Source organism: Drosophila takahashii, chromosome 3R, assembly GCF_030179915.1.
Source record: "Drosophila takahashii strain IR98-3 E-12201 chromosome 3R, DtakHiC1v2, whole genome shotgun sequence".
Lineage (NCBI taxonomy): Eukaryota > Metazoa > Arthropoda > Insecta > Diptera > Drosophilidae > Drosophila > Drosophila takahashii.
In genome coordinates this window covers 22009711-22037119 of record NC_091681.1, presented here as the reverse complement: position 1 = coordinate 22037119, position 27409 = coordinate 22009711, and the positions used below count along the sequence as shown (strand labels likewise).

Genomic DNA, 27409 nt, shown 5'->3' with positions numbered 1-27409 from the left:
TTTCTGCAAAATGCGCTGGCGACGGTTGCCGTTCTCATCGCTGGGAAGGATAATTTTAAACGGACGCAGCAGCACACTGTCCACAAAGGACTTGTGGTACTTTTGGGCTGGCAGGGACAGGGACATGGGCGGGGCTAGACCCCCATCCTCATCCTCGGATTCCTCCGATTCTGAGGCGTTTTCGTCTGGCCTTTGTTCTGGCGCTGAAGCTACGGACAACAGGGCGGGTGAGTCATCAAAGTTCTCGAGCGACTTGTTCTTCAGATACGAGGAATCATCGCCAGTGGTTAGCGACAGCGAAAACTCATCGACCAGGCGCTCAAAGGACTTGGCTATCCGCCGCTCCCCGCCAGGTGAGTGGCTGTTTTGGATGGGGGGCAGGTGGTTGCCCAGGTTGCGCAGCCGGAGGGAACTTGTTGCGTTTAGGGGCATTGCACCCGAACTAGGTGCTCTCTCGCAGCCGAAGGACACCGAGAGCTGCTGATGATTCTCCTTGTTCATCTCCAGCTTGAGCTCATCGTTGGCCAGCCGGTAGCTGTTGTTTCGCTTGAGGGCGGTGGAGCGCGGCTGGCCGGGATTACTGCTGGCAAAGTGCAGCGCAATTGGGTCAATCGATAGGGGGGTCGGGGGCTTGGCGCTTCTTACTTTCGCCCTCGGCGGCAGGGGTGGCCCCTGGGGGTTAGTTTCCATTTCAACAACCCTCACTTTCGACTCGCCATCTTTGGGGTTCTGTGGGGGATGCTGATGGGGCTGATTTTGATTCTGATTCTGATCCCTCACACTTGATATGCTACCCACTGACTTGCTGGCTGTGCTGTGCTGATTAAGGGTGCTCTTGGCAGACGTTTCAGTGGTGGCGGTGTTATTTACAGGGATACAGGATGCGGATGCGGATAGGGATACGGATACAATTGGAGGTGTGCTGACGCCTGACGGGAGCTGCTCTGGCTTACCTTCTTCACCGGAGTGACCCGATGCCGATGAGGAGGAACTGGTGGCTGTGGAGCCCGTTGAGGAATTGGATTTTCCCGAGGGAGAGGGCATCATCAAATTGGCCACTGGTGTGGCTATGGTTTCGTAGAAGGGATTCGTTCGGTTGGCCAGGAGTTGCTTCTGCTCCTGATAGCTGCTGGCCTGGTAGGTGGCCATTCCGTTGGTGTTCCTGCTGAGTGGGGATTTGGCCACAATGGGCCTCACATTGGCCACCTTGCGATTGCCAGCAATTAGTCCGCCTCCGCTGAGCAGTAGAAGCTTGGCGCTCTTGGTGGTGACTCCTGCTGCTCCTGTTGATCCCGTGATAACCTCCGCTGATGCTGCTGCCGCCGCTGCACTTTCTGCACTGTGGAGCGCACTTTCGGTTTCCTTCACGTACGGCCCAGGTGCGAAGGTGGTGTGTGCACCCTTGCGCCGCTTCAGACTGTCGGAGTCGTAGACCAGTTTCCCCTCGGCATTCGGACGCAGTCGATTCAGCCGATGGCTCGCCGATGCGAGCGGCTTCTCTTCGCTCAGTTCGCCGATTTCCGCGTACATGGGCACCCCCTCACCCTGGCATTTTTGAAGGGGTGGTTGGGATGCAGCAGTAGCAGCTGCCGGCTCAGCGGGCAGCTGTTGTTGTGCGCAGGACTCGCTCTCCGCCTGAACAGAAGGAACAACTCGCGAGGAGACCGCATGCCGACGCAAGTGATGAGGCAGCTCGTTCAGAGAAACGTACTCCGATGAGGGTTCAACCCTCTTGGAAACTATGTCATTGGAATAGTAGATACCCATGCCCATGCTCGGCTTGTTGTGCTTGTTGTTATTGTTGTTGCTGATATCCGCTATGGTGACGTACTCGCCGGCCAAATCGTAAAGCTCGTCATCATTCACGGCACTCGCGTTGGCGGGCTTCGCTTGGATTTGGTTCTGGTTCTTCGCCGGGGAGCTTTTGCCCGGAACCAGTTTCACCCTTAGCTTCTCAAACATCCCGCTTAGCGCCTTCGTGGGCGTCTGCTTAAGCTCGTTCAGGTTGTGGTCCTTGCTGTTCGTGGGCGTCTTCTGCTCCGGCTCCTCATCATCCTCCTGCTCCTCCACCTCTATAGTAAGGGTGCGATTCAGATCAGTGGTCTGATTCTCATCATCGTCACTGGTGGTGGGCGTAATGATGCACATGGAGGGTATCCTTTTGGAACTAATGGCCGTCTTCTGCTTGATCCGCTCTATGCGCTCCACACCCTCCAGGTCGGAGCTCTCCGAGAACTCCAGCTGCTGCTGCTGATCCTGGCCCTCCTTTTCCAGCAGATCTCCTCCAGATCCTTTAGTTGGTGACATTTTAACATTCCTCTTGATGGTGCCCGTTCTCTCCAAAGTACTCCCGATGGTGCTACTGCTGTAGCTCCTCTCCAGCGTGCTGCTGCTGGCACTGGTGCTCTGGCTCCTGCTCTGCCCACTGTGCTTGCCCAGCGAGCTGCTCCGCTCGGGCACATCCGGCCCAGAGGCGGCTCCACTCAGCAGGGCAGTGCAGACGGTGCCCGCGGAACTGGTAGTCGTGGAGGTGGATCCCCTGCCAAACAGCTCGTACTCGCTCTCCGCATTGAGCACCGTCTGGTTGGACTGGCTGCCAAAGGAGTAGCTGCTCGTGTGCAGGCTCGTCTGGAGAGGAGTGCCCGGCATGGGCGAGGGCTCCTCCTCCTTGAGCGTTCGCAATCCGCTGTCCATGTGGAAGGAGGTGTAGTAGCCCTCGGTGTCGCAGCTGTAGGCTGAACTGGTCTCATCGTCCAGGTGACCTGGATAGGCTCCGGCCTCCGCTTGGAGCTCCGGCGTGGCAGTGCCCTCGCTGGTCACGCTGCTGGAGGCCGAGGTGTTCAGGAAGCGCCGCCTGCTCAGCATGGACGAGGGCGGTCCACTGCCCACACCTCCTCCTCCTCCGCCGCCGCCGCCGGCCTGGAAACTGGACACATTCAGCGAGGTGCTCGAGGCACTCGACTTGGGCTGCATGGTGATCTCGCTGCCAATGGAGGCGCGTCCCGATTCCGAGCTGGCACTCCAGTTGCCGCTCGAGGAATGCGGCTGCTCCTCCTTGCCAGCCAGAGCATGCAGACCGTTCCGTCGCTGGCGGTTCAGGGTGGCTGTTTCCCGCATCTTCACTGCCAGCGGTACAGTGGAACCGGAGCCGGAGGTCAGTTGGAGTCTGCCCCTCAGCTGGCCCGTGCTGGACACACTCATGCTCTTCTCCGAGGAGGAATACGAGGGCTTTCGTTCGTGCGAAAACCGAGATTCACTCTTCTGGGCCACCAGATGATGCACCACGCACTCGTCGTCGATGTCCCGCTGATCCTTGCTGCTCTCGCCCGCCGGCGATCCATGATGGCCGTCCGCCTTCTCGGCCGCCGAGCTGTTCTGGGAGCTGCAGCCACTGGTGTCCAACTGGTCGCCCAGTTCGCCGGTGCGCTGCATGAACTTGAAGCGGTTGCGACCCCACTGCTTCAGGGAGTTCAGCCGGGTCAAAGTGCTCTTGCCCTTGTCGTAGGGCAAGGCAGCAGATTCCTTTTTTAAGATGTCACTCGACTTGCTGCGTCCGAACTTCTTGGACTTCTTGGCTTCCGAGGAGGAGGAGGACTCCGCCTGGTTATGAGCTGGCTGGTGGGCCACTGGAGAGGTGGCATTCGAGGCATTCTTCGACTCCCCATTGCTGTTTACATGGTGGAATTATATGTGGTTTTTTTTTTGTGTGCAAAATATTTGGTGTTTAGGAGAGAACATAAAAGAGAAAATATGTTTGGTATTCGGTTAGCATTTTTGGTAATGATGGATGGACATGTGGGCATGATGAAGAGGGGGTGGAGTGGGTGAAGTGATAGAGACAGAGAGAGAGTATGAGTAGTACAGTAGATGTATTTGCCTTCCTCATGGGATTATTATTGTGAGCAATTTTCAGACATGATTTTCATTTTGACTTTGATTTGGCTTTTAATTTATGTTTCTGGTTAATTTCACGCACGCACACACAGATGCAAAATACACAACGTGCCTGGGGGGAAAAAACAACAAGAACAACAACAAGAACGGGCTGAAAATTAATTAATGGCGCAGTTCAAAGTTTAATTTTCCCAAATACATTTAAATTTTTCATTTTCCCCACTCGGCTGCTCAGTTCAGTGGGACTATTAAAGGCGATTACAACATCTAAGTTTTCGAGTGGGTAAATTCTCTTCCAACATTCTTCCCCCACAAAACTGTGTGGCATGCTGGGATCGTTTGGGAGGTGAAGAGGCACAATATTGGCGATAAGAAGACGACTCATTTCGATTCTGGGCCAGCAAACAACTTGAATCAGGGGGATTTTTGAGATTTCTGGTGGGGTGGTCGCAAAGTGCAGTCATTGCTAAAACATTTCCACTGCATCTCAGTAAAGAACAGAAAGAAACAGGATTTAGATTTCTTGGAAAAATAATCCCATGAAAAATTTTAGTTTTTATAAAAAAGTTTTGTTTGCTTAAACATTAATAAGTAAACCCGTTTAACAGTATCAAGTCAATCTTGACGAAAATTAAATTTATTGTGCACTAATGTTCATTTTATATTTAACTTAGAATGAGATTTGCCGATAGAAAAAACTACTTAAGATGAGAAATAAATTTCGCAGTTATTTTTGAGAATTTTCCCATAAAAAACTACTATATTTCTCTCTGTGTTTGTTCACAAGCAAACAATCACGAAATGCACTTACAGTTTGACAGCCACTGTCTCGGGCTCAAAGTTTTCGCTGTGCTCCGCATTTTCGACTGCTGATCGCACAGATATCGAACAGCATTGACATAATGGGGCACACGTATGTACGTATATATGTATGTGTTTTCTGAGTTGGGGTCTCAAGTTGCACACACTCTATATAAGTAGTAGAATATGTAGAACGCAGTCAAATGGAATGACGCCGTCGCCGAGTTCGGGACTGAGTTGGAGTTGAAGTTGGAGTCTTGTTGTTGGTGGTGGGCAGACGCCAACCGAAAGTCGGGCCAACAAAACAAAATAAGATTTATGAAACTTTTAGCAAAAGGCGTCGTGTGTGCCATTTGAAAAGCACAGGAAAAGCAGTGAGTCCAAGTAAAAAACATCTCGAATGCGGCAAATGTTGGTCTTGCTTTTGGGTACTATTTTTTCTGTTGTTTCTGTGGGGCTCGTGTTGCCTTTGGGTTTTGGCAGAGGCAAAGGCAGAGGCAAATCCTACATAGCCAGCCCCTCTCTCGCATGATTTATGCTGATGATGCACCAGAAAAGGCCGAGAGTGGGCCGCCTGAACTGAACTGAACTGAACTGACTTAACTGACAGACTTGGCCAACAACCTCCGGCCGAATGTTGCTGGCAACAAATGTTGCCGAGCTGCGTGGGTGGTTCGCGACCAGGATAACAATGCGGGGGCGGCGAAAGGGTGGGTGTCTCGGATGGATCATGAGGTGTATGACTGAGTGTTTCGTGTGTGTGTGTGTGTTATGGTATTAAGATTTTTCATTATTTTGCGGCTGCTGAAAATCGTTTAATTTGTTAGGCTGTTTCGCAAAATTCGCTTTTGAAAATCATCCAAAACGGCTTTAGTTTCAATTTCGCAAGCAAAAGGCGGCTGAAATTTGAATTTTTCTTTGGCTAGAGTTTCTAATTACGTATAGCTAATAACACAATTTATTTACAATTTTCTTTGTACAACATTCAATTTTAGTTTTTATTGTAATTTAGAGACATTCAGTTGGTTGGTGGCATGCAATTTGTGCTGCTAATTGGGCAAACAATATATGTATACGCTAATAGTTAATGGCGCAAAACTCCGATTTGTACAGTCGGCCAGGCATTTGTTTAAACAATAAAAGGCGCAATTAAAATACACGAAATTAGGCAAACGAAGAAAACTAAACAGCATAACAAATCGTTCAGCTAACTGGGCTGATGATCACAATAATCTCATAGGAAAATGCAATTGAGAATAAGTCGGATAGGATAATACGGGGTAAATGGGGGGAGGATCTTAAAGGATCTCTTCCAGGATTTATAGAGTATGTACACATGTTTTATACGAGGTTTAGTATGGCTTATGTACAGTTGTTCGAGAGGCGAACGAAGGTGGGAAAGTGGGAAGTAATAGGTGTCCCCTCTATATAGGATCACATATATGGACAGATAGATAGCTTCGGTTACATACCCATTGGCCGCATCCTGGATCTCCTTCTGGTCGATTCCGGCTATCGTGTTCCGCCGCTTGCCGCGCACCTTCCGCGATCTCGACCTTCGGCTGACTGTCTGCACATTGTCGTCCAGGTTGTTGCCCTCCGCCGGACCCGCGTTCTTCGGCGATGTGCTGCTCGAGGATCCTGCCGGGGTTCCAGCCGCATATCCTCCGCTGGTGGACTTTCGCGCCGCACACATCCGCTGGAAGTGCTTCCCGCTGGTGTTCACCGAAATCACTTCGGCGGGGTATCTATCGAGGGCGGGAGAATTCAGAAACAGAGATCGTTTAGTAAGACAATTAATCATGCTTTGAAAAGGGGTATAAAGAGGAGATTATTGGGTAAGATCTGACCTAAATAGACTACACACAGTGGAACTTCTATCCCTTTGCTACCAAGAGAGATCGAGTTATATTGGTTTGAAGATAATTAATTTTAGCTGTTCGTATACTTTGTAGTTATAATTTTCCACACAAAAATTACTAAAGTTTATTGTTTATTGATAGGGTAATAATAGAAGACATTAATCATGCATGAAAATGTATCTTTCAGTTGCAACGCAAATGATATTCAATAGAGTTACATCACCATAAAATAACATCTCAAATTGTGAAAATATTAAATAATATTCCCAAAATTAAAGTTATGAAACGCAAATATTTTTCCAAGTGCCTGCAGATGTGTAGTACTGATCGATCTGATGGGGGAGTGGAAAGGGGAACCTCGCGCAGTTTGGAGTGCACTTTTGTGGTTATCCAAACAACAATTTGTTTACGCTTTAATACCAGCCAGCCAACCACATTTTTCGTGCTCCAAATCGGTGGAGCGTGAATACGGCTCGTCTGTGGCTGCTCCATTTCGGAGTTTAAAAAGCCGAGCAAATGAGCCATGGCTGTTATGTGGATACGGATACGAATGGATATCGGAATCGGAGAGACGACGGGGCGTGGTGTCCATGGGCCAATGGATTGGATTGGCAGGGCGAGGAAGCGGGGTCGGCGACACTTGCATAATTGTGTGGCCGCATTGTAAATATTCATACGTAATTGAATTAATTTATTTAAGCATTTTTTATTTTGCGCCCGATGCGCTCGCTGAGCAAACATCTCGTGCTCCGAGCGCAGACAATCGAACGTTGAAAAAATGTTGGACAGAAACAAACAACGCTTTTAATAGCTATTCTTTTTTGTGCGTCATGAAACAGAAAACAAACAATAGTTGCCGCGAAATTTGCATAAAAAACGCATTAAAATCGTGTTAAAAATGAGAGAAAAAAGCCAGGCAAGGTACAGTGGGTGTAAAACTGTAAGCCTAGCACAGTTGTTCTAAAACTATTTTAAGTACAGTAGAGGAGATTGAAAATTAGGGATTTAACGTATCATAAATAAGTTTACACTTTTTGGGGATTTTAAAGAATAAATTGTAAAAATATTACTGAATAATTAAAACATTTTTAAAGGAAAAACTTTTTCTCAGATTTTTTATAACAGCAAACTAGATTATATTAAGAAAAGTTGTTCTAATTCTAATTGAAACCATTTAGAAATACTCACTTTAAGGCAATCTGTTTGGTTTGTTCCTCGGGGGAAGGCAAGCGATGGTTCAAAGGCACATCTTTATTGATATCGTTCGGGATGAGGGCCTGCGTGTGGTGGTTGTGCCGGGAGCTGTCCGCCGCCTGGCTCAGGTTCTGGGCGTAGAGGGCGTCGACGGCATCGGCGGAGAGGACGGACGGAGACAGGGCCGGGGTCAGGATGCCGTTCTCGCCGATGACCAGCGAGGTGCTCACCGAGGTGTCCACGTGATGCATGCAATCCGGCGTGACGGTGACATCACCCAGCGCCTCGCTGGATGTCCACTTCCGCAGATCCTCGATGGCAGCGGGCTGAAATGTGAGAAAAAAAAACATAAACAGGAAAAAAGAGTTAAAACATCGCCTTAATTAAGCATTTGGCATGCAAAAATATTGTTTTATGTCCCACGTATGTATGTGTGTGTAGCCTTCATGTTCCGGCGGACAGGTCCTTAATTAGCCGCACAGGAGAGCCTGTCACGAATATCCCTTTATGAGAAATGCACGCTGCCACTTTGTGCCGTGTTTGCGCAAACATTCTCTATGCTTTCCGCAAATTGGGACAAGTCACGCGATTTTTAAATCTCCCAAAAATGTTACACGCGTCCTACAGTTCGTTACGAAACCGAAAATCAATCAGCCTAATTAAAAACAATAAAGGGGAACAGCGCAGAACTTTCGGGGAAGTGGTTTTAAATCGACGCCCAGCTATTTTCCAGTTTTCTATTATACACATAAAAAAATCCCCAATTTTAAAACCCTTTCTTCCCTCTAACTCTCTAAATTGTCCTTTAAAAATACATTTTATTTCACAAACAAATCAATGGGAAAATAAATAAATTGGAGGGCAATTTATAATGGTTGTTTTTCTCTGTGCTTTGGACAAACAATCCCCAGTTTCGAATTGTCTGCTGGTCTTAAGTGAATTACGCGTATAAAGAAAAAAGCGCAATCGTTTCATTTGATTTTCGATTCGACTGCTCGGAATCAATTGTAACAATTGAAATATAACTGGGGAATGGGGGGCCTTACATTGTGCCTCCAACTCAGCAGTTTTCCAACCCCCGGAACAACGAAACACCCACCCACACCACATGGAAAATCTACATAAAAAGACACTTGAGCTAGATTTCCAAACGGCCAAAGTGAGGCTGTTCGGACCATAAAGAAATGCCTGTAAATCCGACAATGAGTCTGGCTTTTCGGCTCTTTCTCCTTTCTTCCAAATTCTGCGGCATTTCCCTCAATGGATGAAGCGGAGCAAATGTGGCCAACTTTTAACGATAAAATATTTGCACATAAATGTCGAGCCGTATATAATAATGCAATTTAAGTGCCGTCAAGACGGCACAACGGCAACAACAACGACAGCCACCCAAATGGGCCATCTTGGAGATACTGGCTGCCGTAACCAATAAACCGCAGAGCGCTAATGGCCAGCCTGTTTCGTCTCCTGTCTGGATTTCTTAGGGTATCTCTCAGTGGAACCTCTTTGGGACCTTTTTTTCGAGGTGCATCGGAGTGGAAGACTGAGGCCAACTAACGTCAAACGCAATGCGAAAAGGATTAAAAGTCATTTTATTAAGAAGCAGTCGACAGAATGGAGCTAAAGGGGGCAAGGCAGGAAAAAAACAGGAGGAGAGTTGGCGACAGTCGACTGCGATTGACAACCGGCGCTGTTTTTGCCAAAACAAGTTTGGCAACCTATTGAACAGGGATCCCAGTTCCCAGTTCCCAGTTGTTGTCGTCGTCTCGGCGATTTTGCTGCTGTAGTTACTGGATTTGCTGTTCGTTGCCATTGGCATCCCCGTCTGCGGATATTGGCCATTGGCTGTTTGTCTTTGCACAGCTTATCTAATGGCCCGGCTAAAAGATAAACAAGAGACGACGGCGACGACAAAGACAAAGGCCAAAAGCAAGGAGATGGCTACGATGGCGACCAAATGGGATGACTGCGGAGCGCGTTAGCTCAAATTAACTGCAATTTTCTGATATCAGCTCAAAGAATTTGCGACGTGCTAGGCCAAATAAATGAGAAAAAGTCTCTGTTTTTCCACCAAGTAATACTTAAATCTTCTTTTCAATTTAAACGGCTCTAAACGCTTGGTGGGGAAAAATAAAATTAAATGGCTGATTAAGTTTAAGAGACAATATAAAAGTACTGCCTTGGATTTAAGGGTTATTTCGAAATCTAGGATCAGCATGGCTATGAGACTACTTCAATCTATAAACTCACTTATAGTTATGAAAGACCAAAGATTGTTTGCCAAACTAATAACGTATTCTTAGAGAAACCCAACAGAACTGTCTAATTAAGACGCCCTAATAAAACTGTCAAGACTCAATGGATTTATTCAACCCAAATGCAGACCGACTGCCTCATAGTTTGCAAAGCCACAATGGCGTGGGACGCCAGTTGGGCAATTAAAACGAATCAACTAACTCGAAATGATTTGCTGCGCCGCTGATGGAGTCATGCCATGAGCTGCTCCTCGTTGGCCATTAGCAAAGCTGCAGATAGGCGATGGATGTGGATGTGTGTGGTCCATGTTTGCTCGTTCCTGTGCATCGTCATCATCATCAGCACCAAAGAGCAAAGAGATGACAATGATTGGGATGTGGAGCATCGTGTTGGACGACAGTTGGCCGGCGAAAGGGGGTTTTGGCATAAGCCTTCGGAGTTAAACCAGATGGTGAATGGGGAGACCACACACATGAGGTCGTCGTCGTTTTGGGCGGCCGTTCCGTTCAACCAAAAACGTATTATTTATGCATGGAGCCTACATAACTACCTGCAACCAGGAAACTGGCCTCTAACGGTTACCAGTTACATAGTTACCAGGAACCAGTTAACTCACCAAACGGATCTCGATCTCGGCATCGATGCGCGTGCGCAGCTTGCGGTTGGCATTGCCAAACTCCGACACGCACAGCAATTGCTCCTCCGCGCCGGCGGATCCATTGAGAGGCAGGACTTCGTGATCGCTGGACAGCACCTCGCCGTTGAAGGAGATGGAGCGGGAGGGGATCAGCGACTGGGAGTGGGCCAGGGAGGCGAGGGCCACCGCCGTGGCTCCGGCGGCCACCGGCAGCTCCTTCCCGGCCTCCGTGTACAGCTGGCGGACACTCAGGGGTCGCGAGTCGCCGGTGAAGAGCTCCTGCTGGAATGACTTGTCCGTCTCGAAGTGCTGTTTGCGCTGTGCAAAGGTGAGCAGGTCGCTTTCAGCTGGAAATTGAAGGGAAATGTAAATTAGAATTTGTATAAAAAATATTACAATCCTTTACAACAATTAATCTTAATAATGCTACATTTAAATGTCATAAATAAACAGAACAGAATTTGTTTGAAAGGAAGTCGTGTGAAACGGTGGATAGTAACATGTCAGAAAATTCTTTTAGACATTTTTCTTTAATCTTGGTTTAATCTTACAATGGCTATCTTTATAGAACTCTTGTACATAATTCTTTCATCTTAATAGCGATTTAACTTTAAGTTCACAGCTATATTCTAGAGCCAGTAATCTGTTTTCAATAATCCACGCCGAGATCAGAGGCGGCTTTCATCTCTGGCCATTTAAATCCAGCATCGATCACTATCATCAGCAGATAATCAAAGAGCTTTTCATGTAATCTAATAGAAACAGCATGCCCGCCCAGCTGCGTGACTGCTGTGGATTTTTCCCCCGATGAAAATGGCCAAGCCCATTCCATCTCATCCCATCGATTCGGATTCAATTTAGCCCACATGGCGATCGCTACTCTGCCTCTGATTTTGCAGTCCGTAAAGTCGGTGTAAATGTAAACAAAGGAGGCAACAGCAACGCGATGCCGCAAATAAATCAACGAAAAATTAATAGAGTGGAAAAATGGCCACAGAGCAAGGACACGGCATAAAAAAAGCATGCTGAATTATCGTATGCCATGAAAAATTGTAATTAACTTTAATAACCCAGCCACATGCCATTGAGAACCGAACTGGACGACGCGGAGCTCCTCCGGCAACTTGCATATTTAATTCTCATGACTGTGGTGGCCACAAGAGAGGAGCAGGCGACCGTTTGTCTTTCTGGCTGTCTGCACTTTTTGCATTTAATAGGCCGCCGCCATGTGGACTTGGTCGGTAATGAAAACAAAGCCCGGGGAGCAGCAGCTACCAGGAAGCAGAAGCAGCAGCAGAAGCTGAAGCAGAAGAAGCCACTCGTAGATTAACAAGCCCAGAGCAAAGACACTTGACATGGGCGATGGAAAAGATGGGATGGAGGATGGAGAATCCCAGAGAAGGCTGGACCACTGCCAACTGGAGATGGGCTAGAGAAACGGCGGCAACCTAGCGCTAAATTCAGGCAATTTTATGGCAACGGGGCCGCATTTTGACGGTTAGTGCGCCACTGGAAGACGCATGGCTATGGCCGGGAGTCTGAGTCTGGCACAGAATGTCTCTCCCTTTCCCCATTAGCCATTTCAAGTGCGCAGACATTGGCACGCACAGAATCCCAGAAATCGCAATCTCCCAACTGCTGACCCCTGCCAACTCAGAACTGAAAGCCACTCGAAATAAACAAACACTTCTCCGCACTGCCTGTTAATTTCGGCCAAATGCGAAATTCAATTAAGCATGCTCAGGTGCAAAAAGGGGGGATTCTTCTGCCAAAACGGAAGCTGACAGCAGCCGTCGCCGGAAATGGCAAATTAACTTGGCAAAAATTATTTTTCCTCAAAATATGGTTTCGTGGCCAAGGGCGTCGGGGGAACCGGAGGCGTCGTCACGTCTGGGTGACGACCATGGCCATGCCATTGCACATTATTTATGAGTCATGTGCAGGAATGTCTCTGCACATGCGCTTATGTACTCAAGATAGCAATCTGCCTTCTGCCTTCTGCCCACTGGGAATGGCCACAAATCCCGTCTGGAGATTGCCTTAAACTATTTACCCGCTGGCAGGACGACCGGAGATCATAGCCCGGCCAAAACCACAATCATGGTAATACAAGGCATGAGCCCTCTATATGGCTATTATACACTTTTATGGCGATTTAGCCGTTATCCAACGACAATTGTGAAACAAGTTTGAAGTGATTTGTGGTCAAATTGGAGCAGTTCGAAGAGGGGATACTCTAAAAGGTGGTGTTGTAGATTTATGTTCGAAAAACATGTCTTTGAATATTGTATAGTTTTGAATTTTTTAGTAACTTCAAAGATTTTTTAATTATAGGACCTAGAATCTTAAAAGAGATTTTTAATTATAATGATTATATTACGAATATTCTTTAAAAATATGAATATAAGGTTATCTGGAGATCTATTTTAGTTTTATTCTATTGTTAAAACAACACTGAATTATGTAAATCTCTAAGCTAAATGCAAGCTTTGTTAGACCGTTTTGCATACCCCAAAGAGATCATCTACATAAGGCTATCCGATTACCATGCTGTTTGTAAGTTGGCGCCTGTCCTCTGTTGACATCCCTCGATTGTCATGTCAAACGCGATGAAATTTATAGGAGGCCGCAAATCAAAGTGCCCCTTTCCCGCCTGCAATTTAATCCAACCGACGCGATGATGTGCGCCAGATGGAAAACCAATAAGCCCGGAGCCAATATATCAAAAGTGCATTTGCCAAGGCCCAGGCACATTGACACGTAAGTAATGCTATGTGGCGGCAGATACTCCAACTCGTATGTGACTGAGGCAAAGCCGCAAATAAATGAGATTTGCACAAGATGTTGGCCAAACGAAGGAACGAACCAGCTGCTCCAAAGTCGGTGCTGCTGACTCTTATTTGCAGAATTTAGCCTGGCCATAAATTGACACCAAACTGGGAGCATAAAAGGAGAGGGGAGCGGTACGTGCAGCATAAAAGCTGCGCCGGCACGTCGGCTACATTCTGTATGCTGTGTATTCTGTATCTAGCAGATACAATCTGTCATAGACTAACGCGTTCCATAGCATAATTTGCGCAAAACGAGTTATTCTAAGGGGGCGGAGTGGGTATACTACCTCTACTTTACGAATACGTGTACCAGCCGTCGATGGCGATAATGTCTTGGCAATAAATGATTTATAAGCCATCCACGGCGATTGCCGTTGCTGCCTTAATTACGCTGATTGCACCAGGTTAGAGGTCGTTGGCCTCGCTTTTTGCTCAGCTCTGCAGCTCCTCAGCTGAGAAGCTCAGCTCATTTCCCCAGCCGAAAACAATTGCAACGAGTGGCAGACGAGGCAGCGACTCCTTCAATCAGTTGACTGCCCACTTTAATTTAATTATTTAAAGCGAAAACAATTGCAGGCGCAGCCAGCGGCAAGGGAAATTAAAGACAGACTGCCTCTGTGCCCTTGGCCCTGCGATTCTGGCTGACAGCCAGACACGGACCATGGATATGGATAGCCATACTCCAAGCTCCAAACTCCCGACTTTCAGTGCGTAAGTGTCGTAATGGCATTTAAAGCAATTACGGGTCACTTTTGGGGTCTGGTCTCCAGGGGGTACAACGGGAAATGAAGGTCCTGTGACATTCGATGCGATAAAAATGAAAGCCAAGTGATAAATTAATTATGTATAAAAAAGGAAGTCAAAGAAATGAAACGGGGACTGCACTTGGAGAACAGTGAATGCTCTTTTGAGTGGGTAAAAAATGTATGTTAAAATATTCTTTCAGTTCATAACATCATTATTACGGTCTTGAGAAATTATGGGATACATCCATCAAACTAAGCTTGAATTTAACATTTCACCAACAGGCCCTTTTATACACCAAGTATAATGCATAATGTGAGTTTTCATGATAACCTTTGTGGTTAATTTATCAAAGGAGCCAAGAAAAAACACTATGCATTTTTTATAATGCTAAGCCCGAAGCGGCCGGAAAAACAGTACGCTTATCAGCGACGATTTTCACCAGGCAGCTTTGGGATGATTTATGGGGAAAGATTTTGTCAGGATGTGGAAAGCTGAAAGCCGGGAACAAAAACTGCAAAATAAACAAATACATTTTGGAAAACACATATCCATATCCAAACTCATACGCAATGAGACCAACGAGAGATGGCGTGTGGATGCTGATGTGGTAGTCGTAGTCACATGTGCTTTATGGCCAAAAGTTTTTGCGTTCGGATTTACTCGGCTGGGGTTGCTTGCTATTTTAGGTTGTATTTTAGCAAATTTTCGGCAGGCGAACCGACACATTTTGGGGCGCCACAAGCGCATAAATTGTAGAGAGCGCGGCAACAACAGCTAGACAAATTTATGCAATACCCAAGGGTTTGAGGGGCAGCTACCCCAAGCAATCAACGGGCAAATGTTGCACGTAATGCGACAGTAAAAATGTTGCCAGACAAAAAAAAAACAGCGAAACAAAACAACGGCTAAAGCGAAATGTTGACAGAAATGGCAAATAAAATTGGTTTCGCTCGTTGCTTCCCCGACTGAAAAATCTCATTAAACGGACTGCGAAGTCCCATATGCGTATCCCATTTCTTGGCTTCCTTTCGGCAAAGACACACAGCCGGCGACTTGACTTTTCCAGCTGCACTATTAAAACTGATTTATGCCCGCCTGCAAACCTCTGTCCTCTATCCTCTATCAATGGAAAGCAGGCCGGCGGCACTCCCACTTAGTTATAAAACGCATTGCCAATAAAAGTGGGCAAGTCACGTGATTCTGATTTGCCAAGCCCACGGCCATAAAAGGTCAATGTGGTTGGTGAGGTTGGGAATCGGGATTGGGATTGAAATTGGGACTGGAATTGGGAGAAAGTGAGTAAGCCGGGCCAGGACTAATGATCTGAATTATGTGCGAGGGTGAACTCTTTTCATTAGGTCGCCCGATGACAGATAACGCACGATTCATTGGGCTTAAAGGGGATTAAAGATTAAAGTGATGCGAAACGCTGTCGTGTCCTGAGTTCAGGCATATCAAAGATAGTTTCACGGAATTATCGGCGGTACAAGAGCGGACAAGTAATCTCCAGCTTATGAGTAATCTATAGTTCTCATAGGATGGGATTTAGCAGAGATTTTAAAATCACCTGTCTTTTAAAAATAAAGTGTTCAAAATATTTTAAAAAGAAAATCATCATCTTTCTGTAATTAATATGCTTCAATTATAAACTTTTTTGATATTTTCTTTAGGATTATGCCTGTACATAATTGATACCATTTTATAATTGATTTAGTTTTTCCTTCACAATTTCGTAGGAACATATTAGTCAACTTTCGATGATTCATTTTTAGATACTGTGCTACACCCTCCCCCACAAAAACATATCAATGACGGCTGTTAATTAAGTTCGTAGTTCTTTGGGCCATCGCAAGGCCTGACAATTTGGCTTTTATTTAAATTTATTGACCCCGAGCACTTGTCGTGATAGCAATTAGCGTATTTTAGCGTTATTTTCAGTCCTCGGCTCGTTTTGCGCTCCAATTAATTAGGCTTCGAGTCGGGTTTGCTTTCAGGTTGATTAAGTAAGACTTGACTTCCGCCAGGGCTTAATTATGAAATGAAATGGCTGACTGGAGGGAGGGGGAAAACAGGCGGTGCTGACTTTATGACTTTACGGCCATGTAAAGTAATTAAACGAAAACGTAAAATTTGCTGCTAAACATTTTTGAGGGCCGCCCCCGCAGGCATTCGATTTCAATCATGAGCCGTGTCTATCAATCGATTTTACAGCCCCGGGGTGAACATAAAATGCAACAGACCAGACTGTAGACTGCTGAAATTGAATGAAAAATGCATCTCACTGCTGTTCGTTTTCCCCAGTTGCAGTTGCTGTTGTTGCGGTCAATAAATTTAAGTGACATGCGTTTTTCAGCGAGTACCCGCGGGATAAGTTTACTTTAAATTCCATTCTGCTACGGGCTGCCGAATAGAGTGAGGAAAACGGTGAGGAGGAAGAGCCCGCGATCAGCGCGACTGATATCATTAAGAGCTGCATCCTCATCGAGCGCCTTTTCCCCCGGCTTTCCACCGCTTTTCCTCCAACCCTGCGGAAGTGCCTCTAAGCGGCGGGGTGAAAAACAAAAATAAATGCACCCAGCAGCAGCAGAAGCAGCAGAAATTTTATTGGGTTTTGTGTCTAAAATTAAATTGAATGCCCAAAAATGTTCTCGGCTCCCTCGGAATCCCAGATGTGTGTGTGCAAAGAAGAGTGGCAACCACTTTGGCGGGGATTTGGGATTTCCCTTCCATCTCACTCTCCCACGCGGCGACATTTTCCGGCTTTCGGCTTCCTTTATTTTTAACAGCTCATTTGCCTTGGCACCTTTTTATTTTTGGAGATTTCGGATACTCGGAGCCTGCTGCCTTCTGCGGTTTATTCAAATATTAAGCGATGTGCGAGCATAAAAAAGTGGCGCAGCTGACGCGCGGGGATTATAACCAATGTTTGACTTGAACTTGAAAAAATAGGAAAAAAAAAAAGATAGGGAGGAAGTGAAAGGCAGCCATTGAGCGATGCGCCACATCCGGCTTGGGTCCTAGACCTATCCCTATACCTATCACAATCCCTATTCGCTTCCCATTCCCATATTCCCATGAACCATCGCCAAGATGCTAAGTAAGTCGTTTTCTTTTTGTGTCTCTGCTTTTTTGTCTCGCCTCCTCCTTTGTCTCAGATCTTAGGAAAACAAATTGCCCACCCCGTGTTACCTTCCACCCCCCACCTCCCACTCGAGAGTGCCCATCGCCTCAATTGCCCCTGCCAGGGCGAAATGGAAATGGTTAGACAGCCAAAGCCAAAGCTACGACCATATAGCCCATATAGCCCTGGGCCAGAGCAATTGAGTTAGCATTGAATACAATTGAACGACACTCCGGACCCGAGAGGCTGAGACCCAAAACGGGTTTGGCCATTTCGTGGAAAGAGTCTCAAGTCGAGACTCAAGTCGAGGGCTCCTAAGTGCCCCCCGTTGAGGCATCTGTATGTAAGATGATGTTGCTGGGTAACGAAGGTATCAAACAGTGCGGAATGCTCGCTCCGATGGATGGATTCTTATTTGCTATTCATTGGAAACCGTCCGTCGTAGGGGCAGGGGGCGGTATTTACATATTGGTAGATGCCAACCTTGAACCGCGACTTGAAAAACTGAAGAAGTGGCCACAGTAGTTACAAGCTTGATTGCATGTATGATAGAAGCATGAATAAAAGAAATAGACTTCAATTTCCTAAGCATAGCCATTCATAGCGCCTAGCACCTCTAGGTAATTAGTGATAGAACATAAAACCATATACCCACTTCCTATCTACGCCTCCCTTCCTGTACTTGGTATTCACCCACCTAAAGTGATTACTTCTAAACAAAGTGTCTGGCAGTTTATGTTATTAACACTTTCCCAGACATTTATGCACTTGGTTGCTTTAATGGCTTCCATGTAAAGTTTATTATTCATGCCATCTCTATTCCATCACCATCACATAATGCTGGCTCAGCACTTCTGGCCGTTGTTTATTTTGGGGGGAAAGAAACCTCAACTTCCTGGTATCTAATCCAATCCCCAGACAACTCGGTTTGCTAATTGGCCCGAATGCGACAGTCTAATCAAAGTCAAGATATAAGGTTACCAACTCGCACTCGCATTTGCATCTGAATTTATGCGAGCTCTACAGCGATATAAATACTAATTAAATCCTTGGCCGGAGTGACATGAGCCTGCTGCGACTGTCCTGGAATCTCTATTATGCACCAGCACTTGGCCAGAAGTGGCCTAGAATCCCCCTTTCCTGCTCCTCTACTCCCGATCCTTAGTCTCAGTCGAGTGTCTGGCACCCGGAGTTCAAGCGGGCGGCGTAATGCATTTTGCATTAACATTTTTCACTCCAACTCCGTGTTGTTCCAGCCAGGAACAATGGCTAAGAGGGCCTACAGGGACACTTTAGCCTCTGCTTTAGCCATGGCCAAAAGCGTGTGCGAGTGCCAGCCAGTCTGACTTTCGCCAAGGGGGGAACTCCCTCCATTGGGTATTAAATTCAGGCAAGGCTTCTTCTACTTCACAGTTTCACGGTTTACTTTATTTCATTCGAGAACTTGTGCATTTTTTTCCCTCCACTGACACGTGCTAAAAGTTAAAAGACGAAACTTTGCGAGGAGACAACAGGAAATGCTGCAAACATTTGGCAACACTCAACTGCCTGCCAAAGGTGCAGAAAAAAGAGGAAGGAAAATGAGACTGCAGGGAAGTCGGGCTGAGAGCTAAAAACAAACAAAACTGAAACAGAAGAAGCGGAGGAAATATTCCCCTAAAAACGCAAACGGCTGAAAAGTGCCGGCGAGTATTTCCCAGGCAGGTAGCAAACAAAAACAAGAACAGGAACCAAAGAAGCGAGAAGAGTCCTGAGTCCTTCGGCAACCCTCGTCGTGTCCTGGGAACGGGCATTCCTGTGAATGAAACCCAAGGCATTCCATACCATTCCTCACTCACTCACTCACTCACTCATCATTCATTTCTCATATGGCTGATTTTTATGGTTTCCTGCGCCAAGACGACCCCTTCTTCCTCCTCAAGACGATCCGAGTTTCGACCCTCGAACCGGGAAGAAGCCCTGCCGACGATTGAATTACACTCCATTTCGCATCCTTACGGTCCTGCATGTCAACCCTTGAGGGCCTCGGGTAAATATTTGCATTTGCAGCGAGAGTGGGGGACGGTGGGTAGGTAGGTGATAATCATGGCTACTGCACTGCCAGTGAGCCTGCTAATTGCTGGGACAAACATCACATACAGATTGCCAGATTGCCAGTGCAACATTCCCGTATCTCTGCAAAGGGGCAGGCACAAATTGCCACACTGTCAACTGCCTTGTTGCACGAACGTTGTTTTTAGAAAGTTTCCATGCTCTCGGGCTGAACTTCTGAACTCTGCGGCCCGCGAGGAGATATGATTCGGATCCCCGGGGGCAGATCCAATGACTACAACCTCTCAGGTGACAAAGCGCTGGAACGCAGACCAAGTTAGCCAAGTTAGTCGAGCGTCTAACAGAGAAACCGCATCGGATCTAGTTACCCCCTCCCTTTCTACCAGCGGCAATGTGCCAGTTTATTTTTTACCAGCTCCTCTCGACTGGCAGCTGCTGCGGTTAATTAAACTCCGAGTATCGGAGGAAACCAAAGCGCGACATCGACGACAATTTGTTTATTAGAAAGTCTGTCGATGACGACGGGCCTTCGGGGGAGGATAAAAGATACCAGAATACCAGAACAAGGACAAAGTGAAAGCCAGATAGCGGAGGTCTTAAAACTGTGTGAAAAATTGGTCTCTGGCTAGCTAATGATCAAGGTTTTTTATTTTTAAATAATAACCACTAGATGTACGATGGTCTGCATTCTTTTCCCACCCACGACACCCATTTCAATTTAAAGAATTTGCGAAAGTTGTTTTTCCGCATCGCCACGCCATGGAGAATAATGTCAAGATTGTGGCCGAGGACTCCTCCGCAGATGGCCAGGCGGCGATTAGCTGGCGATGGCAAGGTGTTGGCCATTTGGGACTCCGGGCTATGAGCCTGGCCAAGTGAAAGGCAAAACGCTGCTCACGGTTTTAGCCCCAAACACCGACGACGATGCCTATTTGTTTCAGAGCGGAAGAGATGGGATGGGGGATTGGGGTTCAAATTGTGTCAACTTTCCCAAAAATTTGTCGGGAATGTCGGTAATGCGAATGCGGCTCTGATTTGCATAGGAAAACTATGAGTCGAGTCAGGTCGGGAGAGGCCAGGCCAAATGACGCAAATGTTTATCGCTTGCCATTAAATGCAGACGACAATTTCGAGATAATCGGCAGACAGGGAAATAGAAACAGAATTGGGGAGCGAGAGATACAGCTAGGATTCCCCAGGCGCATTATCAAGTGCTAAAGATCTGCAATTTAAGGTGTCTGCTTAGGTGCGTTGACAGCCGAGATGGGCACGAGATGGCTGCCGCGAGGGCTACACAGGGAAAAATTAACACAAAAGGGTTATAATCCCTCCCATGTCAAGATAATATATCGCTAATACCCATAGAATATTTTGAACAAATTAATCCAATGTGTCAAGGAAACCGTTTTCAAGATAATAACAGATTTGGTTGTCAAAAATAAATGAATTCGGATATTTTGCTTACTATTTCTTGATTAAATATAAAGGAATATTGGCAAAAATATTAGAATTTTTGGGATGACACTTAATAAAGGTATTTCAAAAGTTAAGATATAGAAATTTTCTATGTGAGAAAGGATTTAATAACCCTATCCGCTATTTTTCCTGTGTAAAGCTACGAGTGCTGAAGCCCGTTTAGCGCTAATCTCTTGCAGGCAGTCCCAGCCTCCTCTTCCTGCTCCAACTCCTTTCAACGTCTGACTGCCACACGAGTGCTGGGTCCTTGAGACACCACAAACTTGTGGCAAGCTCCGGTGAAGAGATGAGATATGTGGATGGAATGGGATGGTAAGAGGATGGGACGACCAAGACAAACCTTTGTCTTTGACGCAGCGCTATCTCAAACATAATTATTGCCTCATTATGCGACGATGGTGTCGTTAATGTCTTCGGCAAACAACGCGTCCAATGGAAAGGCAAACAGCGCAGCGTTAATAATGAAATTGTAAATAAATTGTAAACATTTCGACTGCGCCAAGCGCAAATATTTGTCCCCAACTTGCTGGCGAGTATCTGTAGTATCTGTATCTGTTTTCTGTTGTGTATATAATCTTTGACTTCGGCGCATACGTTCTCAATTTTATTTTTCTTTTTTGAGGTTTCGATGGGCCGCTCTCGGTTGTCAACACTTTGACAATTTTCCCTTGCCAGTGTTTTCGGACAGGAAACAAACAAACAATAAACGACAGACATAACTGATAAAGCGAGTTCTACTGAAGCGCTCTTTTTTCACATAAAAATATTGAAAAATTCGAAATTAACCCGAAAATGTTATAATGGCTTTTAAAATATCGTTCGCTGGGGAGCGATAAGAACGGCGGTTTGATGACTGCATTAGGCACGGTTTACTGTTGTTTATGGAAATGGCTGGCCATAAAAACGTGGCTCAGAAAACTCGATCCGCGGCTGAAACCAGTTGCTGGTGTTGTGAATGATTTGTTCGCGTTTTATTATCACCTGTAACGGTGACAAAATCAAATGCCGATCAAAGTGCCGATAGAGCCAGACCACACACAGCAACATCATCATCATTATTATCATCATCATAGTCGGACTTATCGGAAAGGTCACATGTGAGTGCGAGTTTGTCAACACAATATCTGGAAAATATATTGCGGATTGCCAAAGCAAATGGAATCAATGGGACAAAGCTCTCCAAAGGCCGCCTGTCAACAAACTCCCCAAAGAGAACTTTCCAATGAAGAAATTAATTTTGATTTATTAGCCCAAACATGACTACCAGCATATGAGTTCATATATGGGGAGGTAATGAACATTTTCCTCAATTTTCTCCGCCATAAAAAGAGGAGAGAAACAGTTGCAATGCACTCACCCCCCTTTTCCAGTTGTTCATTTCAATTAATTATTTGTTGCATTGCGTTTTCATCGGATATTATGACATTTTTATGTCCCCCGGAGGGGAAGGAGGTGGAGAATCGCTGTTTGGGTGGGGTGGACTCACTTATTGAAACATAAATTAGGCAACACATGTCCATAAAACATTTCCAGTCACTTGTCATATCAGCGAACTGCCTCCAAATTTACGACTTCTCCGCCACTTTGACTCCAACAGGATACGGATACTAAGGGAGTGTGGAGTTTCTGGACTATTGCTGATAAGGACACTTGAAACCGGCCCTTAATGTCGCATTTAATGGCTTTACCGCTCGACCGCCACTAATGCTAAATCAATTTTCGAGCGCATAAATCAGTGGAGATTGGAAAAATAACCAATAAAGAAAAGGAAATCGAAAAGAAATGCAGCAGATAAAATAAAGAATCTATTAGTAATAAAATAAACAGCAGAGTGGACCATAAATTTCGATGCTGTTCCCGAGAAGAGAAAACACAAAAAGAAAATGGAAATTAAAACGATGAGATAATTAATGAAATTAAGAGATTCCGTATTAATCCAGTCGTAAAATAAACCATTAGATATAACCAGGGATTAACCTTATTTTAAGGCAATCGTTAAGTTGGTCAATTGATGCCAATTATGTATAGTTAAGCCAAATTGGAGTGCTCCAAATCTGGGCATTTCTTTAGTAATTCCCTGGGCGCGCAATCATCAGTCTTTTTGAGCCCACAAAATCTCGAATTTCTCGTTCACACGTTGCTGTTGAAATTCAACAAATCCATCATTTGCCATTGTGTCTGGGGCATCAAAGAAAACATTTTCCCAGGGCGTTAGATAACTAAAGAAACAAATTTCCACCATGTTATATGTATGTTTCGGCTCTCTCTCTCGGCTTTCCTCTGTTTCCCAACAATTTTTGCCGCCACATAAAAAGCAATTCATGCATCTTGAAGACGGCGGCTCACCCTTTGGCTCCCCACCATTTCGGTTCTCGTAAATCGTAAATCAATGCCACCGAATCTTGGTCGTCTTTTGCTCCTCTGGCCGATCTCCAAATTGCCAATGGGCCTCGAACAGCGTCTCATAATAATTAAGAACAAATTCATTTACACTTTCAAACGCCGCCAAGGGAGGAGGACCAACGACCTATGTATGCTTTATTTCGCTTTTTGGGTGGAGCTTGTGTGTCGTTGCTCTTGACATGTTTTGAGCGCAGGGAATTTATTTATTGTGGATCCGAAATGCATTTAGTATCGCACATAAAAAAGCGACAAACAAGCAGGCGGAACGGGGGCGATCGCAGCAGCCCACAGATTTAATGGAAGTGTGCGAGGATCACACTGAGCCAAAACAAAGCATTTAGAATTGACAATAAATTCGGGTGCTAAGATTTTTTAAGCACTGGGATTATGGCTATTATTTAAACAGGAAATCACAATATTGAATGGAAAACTAAACCTGTATTTTTGTGGGCAACAATTATGTTCATTCATAAACTTAGCCAGTAATTCTGACTAAACAATCAAAGATAATAATTAGTTTAGGGTGGTTTTTGTTAAATTTTTCAATATATTGTTTTAAGGAATTTCTTTGTAATCACATTTAAATTTTTTGTTAATATTTTAAATATTTTAAAGATTTTTCCCTGAGTGTTAAATCCTCGCAGATTGCCGCTGAAGCGCAACAACAGCTGTCGCGGCCTGTGGGGATTTCACTGTATCACTTTTGATGCGGCAAGTTTATTGAACTCTGTCCCCTTCGCCCTCTTGATATCCCCCCTTCTCCCCCACATTTCACCCACGGCAATTGCAAAACAATGCAAACTCCCCTTCTCATGTCGCAAAAATGGGTCAGCGGGCTCATTAAAATTGAAGCCGTGAACTTTCGCTGATCTCTGGCGTTCGTTTATTGCCACAATTTGCTGTGTTTGGACTGCTTAAGCAGCAATTCATTTCGTTTCATTTCAGCTGACGGCCCAACGACCGTTTTATGCCTTCATTAATGCAGCGCACGCATTCGCCTGACCCCGCCCCCTAATGCCAGGCCATAAACGGGGGGCTTAACTGCTCATTAGAATGGCATTGTGCACACACTCTCCGATTTCGATTTCAAATCGAAACGAATCGAAACGCCAGGTTGCATTTCCGGTTGTGACAGTTCTGCTTGTTTCTTTCTCCTTTCAACTAGCGCCACTCACCGGAAGCGCCAAGTGGCAGGGGCCCATAAAAACGCTAAACAATATTCAATGCTAACAAAAAAAGGAAATTAGGGCAAATACTCTAGGGGTTGAATATGGAGGGATTGAATACCCGAGTTGATTATTGTGTTCGGCTGTTGCATTGTTAAACAATTATGCGGCATTTCCTTCCGATGCGAATCCATTCGATGACACTTTGAGTGCCGGCTGCTGCAGCCTCCCTTCCAGTAAACCACCCAAAATGGCATAACCACACAGCTGTTCCTAACTGTTTGACCCACTGCGAATTTAATGGGCGAGGAGATTCCGACTCTGAATCCGGATGCGTGGCTCATTCACGGCTCATTGAAGTGCGGCTGTGGAACAAAAGCCTCAGCCAATTGATGGATGGTCTGCATTTGACTGTCTAAACAAAGAGCAACAGCTTGTGATGTTACTGTATGTCGAGTATCCCCTTTCGATCAGAATCCTCACTGAATGTACACAACTCCAGATATCTGTATATATACCAAATATAGGTATTTCTCCCTCGAATAAACAAGAAGCTGGCAGCTCAAGACCGGCTTTCACTGCCACATCCGTCGTGGGTTATAACATAATTTACGTCTCTTCCGCTTGGCAGCTTTGTAATCATTCGCCATGCCGTTCGTTCTCCAAAAAGGCTAAGCAACCCAGCTCTATCTGGCCGACTCCATCGAACTGCGGCATGTATCTTCTCGATTTGCCCTAATGTCAGGGCATTGTAATTGCATTTCGTGCTGAACTTCTGGTCCTACACCGCAGACAAGTCAAGGCGAAAACGAAAACTCCGGCATCCCGAACCGAAAAAAAACACGATTTCAACTTCAGAGCTTTTTTTTCATATCTCTGCGGTTGTGGAGCTGTCTGTGTGTATCTGTGAGATACAATGGCCGCACAATGTAGCCAATATCTAAACGTCGGCATCTTTGGTGGCCGACGCCATCATCGTTGGGAGTCAGATTCAGATTTCCAGTCAGAGTCACAGTACTTGGCCTCTCCCTCTCTCTTGCTAGATTTCAATCAGCCAGCTTTGGTTTTAATCGCTTTGGGATTGGTTTTCCTGAACTTTGTGAAACCTTGAATCGACTGAACTGGAATGTGGCTCAAAAACCGCAACATATGCCCATTTGCGAGCCTATCCTATCTCAAACCGGGAGATCTCGGCTCACATCTGTCGAACTAGCCCACGTGTCAAACTAAAGTATATGTGTATCTCTGCTAGAACAACTCCGTATGTATCTCTATCTGGTTTTCGGCTTAAGAGCATTAAAGCAGCCCTGAATTAGACACACAGGGGCTGCAACCCCTAATGGCAGAGCCTCCAGCTGCTGTGGCCCGAGTTTCATCTCAAGTGCCAGGCTGGATTTACGGGCATAGACAATCTAATTACAGTTTTCAGTGTGCATTTAGCGTAAATGATAGCCCTAAGGCGGTCTCAACCACTCACACATGTGCGTAATTAATCCGCAGGGCATGGTGTTTATGCCTGAGCAACTTCCAAACCGGCAAGCCCCAAAAAACCTGCCCACCTGCCTGTTAGTCTTTTTCCCGGCTTTAAGCTTTTCTATTTTATTTTTTAGGAGCTTGCAGTGCGTGGCCTCCCACTCTCAACTCCGAATTCCGGCTCCAAATGGGGCAGCCATGACTTGGCATCTGGACTCAAAATGGAGGCGACTGCGATGGCAGGTCCCACGCACTCGAATCGATCAAATGCAGCCTCAACGGGTTCGACTTGGGTTGACTGACTGGTTGACGGCATGACGCGGCTTAATTGGCCATTACAGGGCGGCTGCATAAGAGGCTCTCGGAAGAGACTTGCGCAAGCTTCCATTCCCCCACAGAGCTCACAGATTCTCCTCGCCGTTTCAGGTTTTCCTCGCTTATGGAAAATCATTTTTACCGTTGCCGGCCCCTTGTCTTTATGCAAATCAAGTGAAAGCAGCAGCAGAAGCAACAAGTTTTCCCAAAAAAAGCACTATATCCTCACTTCATTGAACCCAAAACTGAATTTGGGTCAATGTACTCTAGAAAATAGACATTCCTCTAGGGCAATTCAATTGAGATCTCATTTTTATCCGTTTAGGATTCCGAAAAAAAAGTGAAAATAATCTAGGAAAGAGCCAAGCCAGCTCTTGACCCGAAAGCCAAGGGCTCATTGTTGTTCTTGCTGTTCCTGATGTTTGATGTTGCAAAGGATTTGGATTGTTTGTGCCTCATGTCGTTTGCCGGCTTCGCTTGCTACAGTTGTTAACATGAAAAGATAAACATCGGAAATGATGTCAGTCAAGCTGACAGTGCCCAGCCTCCACGGCGAGTGTGTGTATCTGCCTCTTTGCCTTTTTTTATTCGTTTTCATTTCCATCTTCACGCATTCCCCCAGCAGAACATGCTCACAAAATCATGTAAAACTTATACAACAAAAAAGCGCACAAAAAGCTGAGCCCCTTCAGTAGTTTCAGCTCTAACATGCTCGGCAATCAGAGCAACGTGTTTCGTATCTAATGAATTGCGACTCTCGGGGACTCTGCTTCCATTGTCGGAGTAGCAGCAGCAATGTTGCAAGCTTCTCCTCCTCACAGGCATCGTTTAGCGGGCTAAATGCCGCACTTTTAGTTGGAACTAACCACGGTGGCAGACACACAATGAATAAAAGATAAAGAGCGGAGAATTGGATCACGCGATTGTTGCCTGAGTTCCCGAGTAGAGAACGTGTAGTCATGTACAATGTACATCTAGGGGATGTACTGGGTTAAAAAGTAGAGTATAGGCGGTTTCCTGCTCGGAAGGTGACTACGCAAAAGAAGGAAACCCTAAGGGATGGGATTATGGCAGCTATAATATTAACATAAAGTATTACAAAGGAATATAGGCTATCAATATCCGGGAATCTATTATATAAATTAGTAGATCTATTAGAAACATGATCAAAAAATCAGAAG

General features: G+C 45.8%; 1 protein-coding gene across 2 annotated transcripts in view; it reads right to left on the bottom strand.

The window, feature by feature from the left end:
- The window catches only part of gukh (NHS actin remodeling regulator GUK-holder), a 38657-nt gene that overhangs the window by 2928 nt on the left and 8320 nt on the right, over window positions 1-27409 (bottom strand). Inside the window, exons 2-5 of one of the 2 annotated variants that reach the window (XM_017141740.3) lie at window positions 10624-10991; window positions 7746-8077; window positions 6168-6443; window positions 954-3667 (exon numbers count right to left, since the gene is read on the bottom strand). In XM_017141740.3, the coding sequence (XP_016997229.2) occupies window positions 954-3667; window positions 6168-6443; window positions 7746-8077; window positions 10624-10991 (3690 nt within the window). The remainder of the gene's footprint in view (window positions 1-953; window positions 3668-6167; window positions 6444-7745; window positions 8078-10623; window positions 10992-27409) is intronic. The other variant, XM_017141741.3, reaches the window with a different exon arrangement.